Source organism: Desmodus rotundus, unplaced genomic scaffold, assembly GCF_022682495.2.
Source record: "Desmodus rotundus isolate HL8 unplaced genomic scaffold, HLdesRot8A.1 manual_scaffold_560, whole genome shotgun sequence".
Taxonomy (NCBI): Eukaryota; Metazoa; Chordata; class Mammalia; order Chiroptera; family Phyllostomidae; genus Desmodus; species Desmodus rotundus.
This window is the reverse complement of record NW_026527655.1, coordinates 1,171-10,640: the sequence shown is the minus strand read 5'-3', so window position 1 is coordinate 10,640 and position 9,470 is coordinate 1,171. Positions and strand designations below refer to the sequence as shown.

At 53.5% G+C, this 9,470-nt stretch overlaps 1 protein-coding gene and 1 non-coding gene across 2 annotated transcripts; one reads left to right on the top strand and one right to left on the bottom strand.

Moving 5' to 3' along the window:
• Positions 1 to 924: 924 nt before the first annotated feature.
• On the top strand, positions 925 to 9,094 carry LOC128780148 (CUB domain-containing protein 2; the record flags this gene model as incomplete). Its single annotated transcript, XM_053917962.1, has 4 exons — positions 925 to 1,272; positions 4,371 to 4,706; positions 5,676 to 6,029; positions 8,916 to 9,094. Coding segments are annotated over 4 exons (1,217 nt in total), but the record flags the coding sequence as incomplete, so codon positions are not given.
• LOC128780149 (U6 spliceosomal RNA) lies at positions 2,609 to 2,715 on the bottom strand. Its single transcript, XR_008426097.1, has one exon. It is a non-coding gene; the product is annotated as a U6 spliceosomal RNA (small nuclear RNA).
• Positions 9,095 to 9,470: the final 376 nt, after the last annotated feature.

Sequence of the window (9,470 nt, the reverse complement as noted above, 5' to 3'; positions counted from 1 at the left end):
TCATTCATAATTATAAAGTCAAAATTATAAATCAGGTTGCCTTTAAAGAGGTTCAGCAGTCATGCCTTTTTCCTCCCCTTTGTTCCTTCCCCTGACAGAGAATCGTTTTTATTTGTTTCCTTCCATTGTTTTCTTTTTTAAACTATAAGCAAATGTATACATATAAGAATATACTTTTTAAAAAAGATTTTATTTATTTATTTTTAGAGAGAGGGGAAGGGAGGGAAGAAGAAAGGGAGAGAAACATCAATATGTGGTTGCCTCTTGAGCACCCCTATTGGGGACCTGGCCCTCAACCCAGGCAGGTGCCCTGACTGGGAATGGAACGACAGTCCTTTGGTCTGCAGGCTGGCCCTCAATCCACTGAGCCACACTAGCCAGGGCTAAGGATATGCTTTTAACATTGTAATAGGCTGTGCACATTTTCACTCAGGGTGACGAGGAGTTATTATTTAAAAAAATTTTTAAATTCCCTCCTGCACGTATCTAGGGCCTGACATACAGCACTACTTTGTCTAAAATTATAGGCTCATCTGACACCTGTCTCCTTTCCCTGCATTTTCTCCATAGCATTTATAACTATTTAATTTACTCTATATTTTACCTATGATGTTTATTGTCTGTCTCTCCCACCAAAATGTAAATTCCATGAGGGCAGGAATTTTTGTCTGTGTTGTTCGTGATAAAAACCTCGGCACCTAGAGCAATGCCTAGCACTCAAATGATATTCGTTGAATGAATAAAATAATGTTTGATAAATACATGAAGAATAAGTCAGTAAATGGACAACTACATGAATAAATGAATTAATTTAGGACCATGGTTTCGGGCTCCCTCCTCCCATCCCAAAGATCCGGTCGTGGAGCTGGGCCCACTACCCACTGCTGCGTGCGGACTCTGAGCCAGTCTTCCCTCTTGCCTCAGGTGTCAAGTGTGGGGGTGTCCTCTCAGCACCTTCTGGAAACTTCTCGAGCCCCAACTTCCCCAGACCCTACCCCTACAACACAGAGTGCAGCTGGCTGATCGTGGTGGCTGAGGGTTCCTCCGTGCTGCTCACCTTCCATGCCTTCGACCTGGAGTACCACGACACCTGTGGCTTTGACTTCCTGGAGATCTACAACGGGGCTGCCGCAGACCAGGGCAACCTGCTGGGGAGGTTCTGCGGCCAGGTGCCCCCGCCACCCTTCACCTCCTCCTGGCACGTCATGTCTGTCATCTTCCACTCGGATAAGCACGTGGCCAGCCGTGGCTTTTCTGCAGGCTATCAGAAAGGCAAGGGGGACTTGGCAGTGGAGGGGGTGGGTGGTCCCAGGGTGGAGGTCAGGGAAGAGCAGTGGGACTAGGCTGAGACTTGCAGGGTCCCAGCATCTTAGCAGGTGGGCTGCTCCGTCGTAACCTGGATGACTTGCTCTCAGAGCTCATGGGGCAAAGGCAACCTCCATCTGTTGTCGTCGTAGTTGCAGGGTCCGATCTTCATGGCGACAACCCCCGTGTCTCCCTCTGTTGCTCCTGGGAGCCCCCAAGTGTCACACTGTGTCTCGGTCCTCACTGTGCTCAGGAATGAAGCCTCTCATACTCTTCTATTCTTATCCTCCTGATCCCCTGCCCTGGCATCAGGATACCGGAGAGGACACCGTCCTGTCACTGCTGCCGGTCCCTCCATGGCATCTCATTACTTCATGGGCATATGACCCCTGCGCCCCTTCAGGGTCGTCCATTGGAAGGGTCACAAGAGTCACGGGGAGCTGGTGATGCTCTCCCTCCCAAAGCCTTTCCTGACCTCATCTCTTGTATCTGGGCTCCTCCCTCCTTCAAGCAGGCTGGCAACCTGCCCCTAGACTAGTGAGGGAAGCAGAGGCCCTGCTTTCCTTGCCTTTCTCCTTGACTCATTCCTTCTGTCCTGGGCTTCTCTGCACAAACTTATTCATGGCAGCTCAAGCAGCAAACAACCCCTGAGGCTCCTGGCACACGGGGTCCATCAACAGCAATCAGGGGGCTCAGGTGGAACCCCAGTTCTCTCTGACTTTAGAGGCACAGAATGGTAGAATGCTAAACCACCAGAACCACAGACTGATTTAATAACAGTTTTGGAGTCTTAGACCCTTAGATTTTTAGAATGTTCGGATATCAAAGTCATAATACCTTGGGCAAGGTGTTCCGACATTTTGAAAAATTTATTTTTAAAAAAGATTTTATTTATTTATTTTTAGAGAGAGGGAAGGGAGGGAGAAACAAAGGGAGAGAAACATTGATGTGCAAGAGAGAAACATCAATCAGTTGCCTCCCGCATGTGTCCCAACCAGGGACCAGGCCTGAACCCAGGCATGTGCCCTGACCAGGAATTGAACTCGCCACCTTTAGGTTTGTGGGATGACGCTCAACCAACTGAGCCACGCTGGTCGGGGCCCACCATTTTTTAAAAATTATATTTTATTGATTATGCTATTACAGTTGTCCTCATTTTTCCCCCTTTGCCCCCCTCCACCCAGCACTCTCAGGAAATTCCCCCACCATTGTTCACATCCATGGGTCATGTGTATAAGTTCTTTGGCTTCTCCATTTCCCATACTGTACTTTACATCCCCATGGCTATTCTGTAAGTACCTATAAACATATGGAACACTTCACGAATCTGTGTGTCAGCCTTGTGCAGGGGCCATGCTAATCTTCTCCATATCATTCCAATTTTACTGTATGTGCTGCTGAAGTGAGCACAGGGCCCAGCATTTTTTAAAACAGTAGTACCCTTATGTCAAACGGGACCTTATGTTAATCCCTGATATATGAGAGACAAAGGTGGCCAGTATTCTGGTGTATGCATTTGTTTTTAAGGTTCATATTTTTAACATTTATTGTAAGCCAATCATTAAAAACATACCGTAAGTCGGTACTTATGGCCACCAATGAGTTAAAGTTATAAGCCCTGTTGTAAGACATGTGACTGTGGATACCATCTTTTGTTGCATTAAAAAATAGTTTGAATAGTTTGAACACAGCATAGGAATGAAATTTGCACCAGATGCTGTGGACAGAGGCTCCAGAAGGCCCCTGCGGAGCCCTGGAGCACAGTCGGAAAGGCTCTGCTAAGGGTGTTAGCCTTGGGAGGGGTTGCACACTGTCAGAGCCTGCCCTCTCACTCCACAAACGGTAACTCTGAGGCCAGAGAGAGAACGCCCTCCCCAGGGTCACGGCTCAGAGGGGAAATCACTGGGACAGGAAGTCAAGTCCTCCGCCGCCCAGCACAGCGCTCGGTCCGCACAGCCACACCGTGGGGTGAGATTCTGGAGTCTCAGGAAATACGTCCGAGTGTGCCGCTCCCAGCTGGTGGTACCCAGCCAGTCACGGCATTCGTCATCAACTGCCTCCTGGTTGTATTGGTCACACAGGGCTCCAAAGGGATTTCACCACCACCTTCTCAGACCCTGCACGAGTCTGAGCCCTGTGGGTCAGGCTGGGCAAGTGTGATGATTTCTAATATTCCCGTGAGGCTCAGAGAGTGCTGGGAGACTTGCCCATGGTCACACAGCTGACATAAGGCAGAGTTAGGAGGACCACCGTCTTCAGACTTCAAGCCCATCTCTACTTCACCAGGTCCTCTCTCTCTAAGCCTCAGTTTCCTCACCTGTTAGGGAGGTTTGACAGCACTTCTGAGCTCAGGCACGGCAGCCCCTGTGCCCCACCGGCCTGGTTGGAGGGACAGTGAGCATCACAAGATCAAGTGCACAGGCACCGCAGTCAGTCAGACCCCATTTTCCATGTTACCAGCCCAGCGACCTGCTGTCAGGGCCCTGGCCCTGTCCCTCGGGCCTTGCCACTTTAATGGTTCCTGCCAACCTCCTCATATCTTTGCCTGAGGGCTTTCTCTGAAGTCTCCGCTGGTCACCTCTACCCCCAGCTTCACACCAGTCCCCAAGTTCCCCAGCAGGGCGCAGCAGCTGGTTTGACAACACCCTTCAGCGTCTGTCTCCCTGTCCCTCCCCTTTAGTGTTCCTCACCACCCCCACTCCCCACATGGGGACCCCTGTATCTCCCAAATAAGCTCACTGTGCTCAAATCCTTGTCCCAGAGTGCAGGTGAACCCGAACTCACACAGGTAAGTAACTTAACTTCTCTGTGCCGCCATTTTCTCAACTGTGAATGGGAAGAACCACTGCCCCTCCCTCACAGGGATATGTAATGGTTTAAAAAGACGGTGCAGGTGCTAAGTGCCTGGCCTGAGTCTGCCACGCGACCAGTGCGCAGTGGATGGCGATGAGGTTCCCATGAAATGCCTGTGGCAGTGGCTCGTTGTGGGGTGTCTGGTGCCCATGGGAGGGGACCGTGGAGCCACAGGGAAGGAGAAGGGTGAGTTCAACCAGGCTCCCTTGCAGATGTATGTGGTGGCGTCCTGACGGGCCTGTCGGGGGTCCTCACCAGCCCTGAATACCCGAACAATTACCCCAACAACGTGGAGTGCCACTGGGTGATCCGGGCCGCTGGCCCTGCCACGGTCAAGCTGGTGTTCGAGGACTTCCAGGTGGAGGGCAACGAGGAGTGCACCTATGACTACGTGGCTGTGCTCGGGGTGCCTGGCCCTGCCCGCGGGCACCACTACTGCGGCAGCTCCAGGCCCCCCACCCTGGTGTCGCTGGGCCACGAGCTGCAGGTGATCTTTAAGTCTGACTTTAACATCGGAGGCCGGGGCTTCAAGGCCTACTACTTCTCAGGTAGGAGGGACTGCAGGTGCACCCCAGTCCCCGGTGCGTGCTGGGCACCTGCCTCCCCAGTGTGCTTGTGTGGAAAGAGGGTCACCCTTTCCTGCCTCTGGGCTTTGTGCTTTCTCCTCTCTCTCTGCCTGGAATGTTCTAGCACACTCTTCCCTGTCTGGCCAATGCCAAGACATAAGCATGTCACCTCCTCCATGAAGACTTCCTGATTCACTCAGAATTAATCTCTTCCTTCAGTTCATTACAGAAGTTTTCTCATAGCAATGATCTGTTGCCTGTTGATCTTCTCTGCCTGTGTGAGTCCCTACGGGCTTATCTTTGTACCTGCCATGTGGAGCTATTTCATTAATGTTTGTACAAGTAAATGAATGAACCCTTGGGGGATTCACCTTCTATAGGAGAAGATGGAAAAGGAAACAGGCAATGACAACTCACTGTGACCTATGCTATGTAACAGAAAGAATCATGGGTGACATCCTGGAAGAGGAGAGAATTAGGCAGTGCTTTAATTAGGCAGAAGGAAGGGAAGGGGGCCCCAAGCAGAGGGATCTGCATGTACAAACGCATGGAGGACAGAGAGGGTTTGGTGTGCTTTGCTTGTTGTACTAGGAGATGTCTGGTGAAGCTGGAAGGTAGGGGTGGATGAGGGGCAGTGAGAAAAAGGGTAGGGTCAGGTCAGGAACCACACTGTCAAGTCCAAGGTTAGGCTCAACTCTGAGGACCAGTATTAGATATAGTTTTTTAATTCCAAACAGAGCCAACATGCATGAAGGGAAGTGCCAGTTGGAATGAGATTCCCAGCTTTTAGCTAATTTCAGGTTGAAGCAGACTTTGGGATCAATTGTCTAGTTTTCTGGCCATGGTGCCCACAACCTGCCACGGTGACATTATAATCACTATAGCGCCTGTTGCAGAAAATAACAGTCCCCACCCTTCTCACCATTGCTCCTTCTACCCACTGTTCCCCAGGAGAATGCCAGGAGGTGTATACAGACGTGCGGGGCAACTTCTCCAGCCCACACTACCCCAGCTCCTACCCCAACAACATCCACTGCCACTGGACCATCCGCCTGCCTCCTGGCTACCGGGTTAAGATGTTCTTCCTGGACCTGGAACTGGAAGGGCCCAACAGCCTCACCAAGACCTGTGACTTTGACCATCTGGCAGCCTTCGATGGGGCCAGTGAGGAAGCGCCCCTGCTGGGGAACTGGTGCGGCCGTCACCTGCCGCCACCAGTCACCTCAAGCCACAACCAGCTCCTGCTCCGGCTACACACAGACCGCAGCACCACCCGCAGGGGCTTCTCTGTGGCCTACATTGGAGGTCAGCTGGGCTTGGAGGGGTGGGTGTGCTGGAGCGGGAACAGCAAGGTGGGGACCCCAGGTCTTTGCAGCTTCCTTCCTCCATCCCACGAACTGGTCTCCACAATCTCTTTCCAGGTGGCTCTGCTGCCACCGACTCCTCCTCTGGGACCTTTGAGACTGTGCCAGTGTGGCCCTTACTTATTTCCACTGTTGCAGGGATCTACTTTTCCAGCTTCCAACTCTGCAATCCCTAATCCCTCCCCGTCTGGCTCCTTCCCCATTGGCCCATGGCCTGTCTTACACTGTGATTGATCTTGGTCCTATATCCAGGGGTAATATACAAAATATGGTAGTGTTATTTATGGTAAACAATTGGTATAACCACATGATGCCGGCCAGCCTTGCTTGTGTTAGTCAGAAACCCTAACCGCCAGCAGCTTGAACAAATGGCTTTTGTTTTCCTCACTTAAGAAGAAGTCTGGAGCCAGGCAGCTTCTGTGTTCGTTCAGGAACTCGACCCTGTCCCAGCTGGAATCTCTGGGATTCTCTTGGCCTCATTACTGCAAAATGGCTGCCACCACGCCAGGCATCATGTCCATGCTCAAGAGCCGGAAGAGGGTAGGAGAGGAGCCAGCCACAAATTTCCTTTTATTAGGAAAGCAAAACCATTCTCAGCAGCTGTCCAAAGACTTTTCACTGGAAGTCTTGGTCTCATTGGTTTGAACTTGGTCAGATGGCCATGCCTAACTGAAGAGGGGGCTGGGGACACTGGCACTCAGCTTTTCCAGCCTCCACAGTGCCAGTTAGATTTGCCAGCCGACATCGCTCCCTTCTTCTCACCGCCCTTCCCAGGGCCATGGGTCCAGAAACCCATTTTGCCCTCAGCCTGACCAGGCTGAAGCTCTCTGTTGTGCAGGTGCAGACACAAAGGTGCAGGGGGGGATGGCACAGCCAAGGCTAGAACTCACTCCCCGCCTTCACGTGTGGCTGAGCGGGGCTGAGGAGGCCCCGCTGAGCTCAGACAGACCAAGGCCACACCCAAGTGCTGCCGTTTATGACCATCCATCTGTAAAGGGGGTTGATGGATGCCCTAGACAGGCTGTCATCAGGATGAAATGAGGTGACACAGGTGACAGTGCTTGGCTCTGAGGCCATCCTTGCTGAGGATGGATTTCTTTCTCTCATGTGCCCCAGGCCTGTCCTGCATTCGAAAGATCTTTCCTGTCTCCTTACCCCACATACAAGAGGGGGTGGGGGGCCCAGTGATGGGGAAGGGAACAGCAGAGCTGCAGCGAGCTAGTGGAGAGGGGTGGCCTGGGCAGCCCCACCCTCTGGGCCTCAGTCGGCTCCTTCCCTACACTGGGAGGGGAAAACGGTCCCTCTGTTAGCGGGGCGCCCTCCTTGGGTTGCACTCTGCACAGCCAGGGGCCATGGGGCTCTGCCACAGCTAGCTGGCAAGTCGCTTGCTCTCTGTGGGCCTCAGCTTTTCCACCTGTAAAACGAGGACATTGGCTGATGGATCTTTCAAGTCCCTTTTGGCCCCCTTAGTCTCAGTTCCAGGCCTGGGTCCCCTCCCAGCTCTGTGTGCTCTCAGACAAGCCCCTTCTCCTTTTGGTGCCTCCAGGGTCTGAGGGTGAGGCAGCTCTAATCCTGGCTTCTGTTCAGGGGCAGGAGCCCCTGCTCCCACCACACCGCACCTCCCTCTCCGGGTCCCTGTGGGAGCCTGGGGTCAGACAGGGGCAGTCATGCTGGGTGAGGTGCCAGATGTGGCCCAGGCTGCAGGCGGCCCCCTGGCTAGAGGACAGCCTCGCATCAATCAGAGGTGACACGCAATTCAGCGCCACCAAGATCGTCGTGGGAGACGGCAGACCCATAAATCCCTGACTGCCCAGACACCAGAGGCTGAAATATGTCTGAGGCATTTCCCGAAGGGGCGTTGAGAGTCCCAGGCCCCTGGCTGCCAGCTCTTTCCTTTTCCTCCCACCAGCCCCCCCTTCCCCTACACTCACCCCTGCCCCCGCAGGCGCCGCCCCGTACACACACATGTGCACACACAGGCCTGCACAGACCCAACATTTGAGTCACAGTGTGGTGGCCTGGGGGGCGCAGGGGCCCAGGTAGGGTGAGGAGATCAGGACCTCCCTAGTCCTACAACCTCGATGGTTGCCATCCCGCTCGAACTGTTGCAAACTGCTTCTCCTCACAGAGCTTCGGTTCCCAAACTGTGGAGACGCTCTAGTCACGTTCACCTCACAGGGTCATCGTGGGGAGAGGGTGAGGCTGTGTTCACCTCTGTTTTCAAAACTGCAGCCCCTCCCCTCCCGGCCCCTCCCCTCCCCCAGCACCCGCACACACTCTGCGCTCTCTCTACTCTTGGCCTGGTTTGCCCTCAGATCGCTCCGGAGCTTAGGTGCATTGTACGTATTGCTCCTCACCCAACTGCAGTGTGAGCTCCAAGGGGGCAGGAATTTTTGGCTGTTTCCCCCACCCCCCATTTCTGTATCTGAGGTACTTACAATAGTGCTTGCACATAGTAGGCCCTCAATAAATATTTGTTAACTGATTGAATGAATTGCTTGGCACATGGCAAAGCAATCAGCAAATAGTAGCTTTTATTATGGTTAAGAATATTCACTCATTCATTCATTCATTCAGTCGTTCATTCAGCATCCGCTGTACCTGCCAAACTCTGTGTGAGGCTCAGAGGACGCTGAGAGGCAGGCATGGTGCCTGTCATCGATGGAGTTAAATGGAGTAATGCATATAAAACATCCCCGCAGGACTGCGAAAGAGTTATTCCCACTCTGGGCTCGGTCTTCCCATTCGCCACCCTTGAGTGGGAGCTTGGGGGGTGGGGTCAGACTGCCTGCCCCCAAGGCCTCCAGCTCCTCCCTCCTGTCCCCAGTGGTGCCCATGAACGTGAGCTGCTCCCGCACGGACTTCCAGATCCTGATCTCCACGCAGGCGCTGGCCCCACTGGGGCAGACCCAGGTCTATCTGGGCAGCCGGCGCTGTGCTGCCCAGGAGGTCGGCAGCACCTTCCGGATCCAGGCCCGCTTCGACACCTGCGGCACTGAGTCTCAGGTAGGGGCTGGGAGTGATGGGCGGGCGTGACGGAGGGCAGGCGAGAGAAAGGCACCTGCCATTCCTGGGCATTCAGCTTCTCTTCCTGGCTCTGATGATCACAAGTCTGGATACAGAACTCAGCCTCTCTTGGCTTCACGGCAAACTTGCTCAGTGTGGACCCAACCGAGAACTCAGATAAGGGAGACAGATAAGGGAGCCCGTTGCACAGCCTGGCGCAACCAAAAGCTCCTGTTGGAGGCTCCTCCCACGAGGCCCTATGTATCGACCATCCCTGGGGGCCTCCTGCTGTCCCCCTCCCCAGAGATCCCAGGGCCACCCCGTCCTCACCCCTTCCACAGGCAGAGCTGCGTGAGCCCTGCTGCCTACTGCCTGC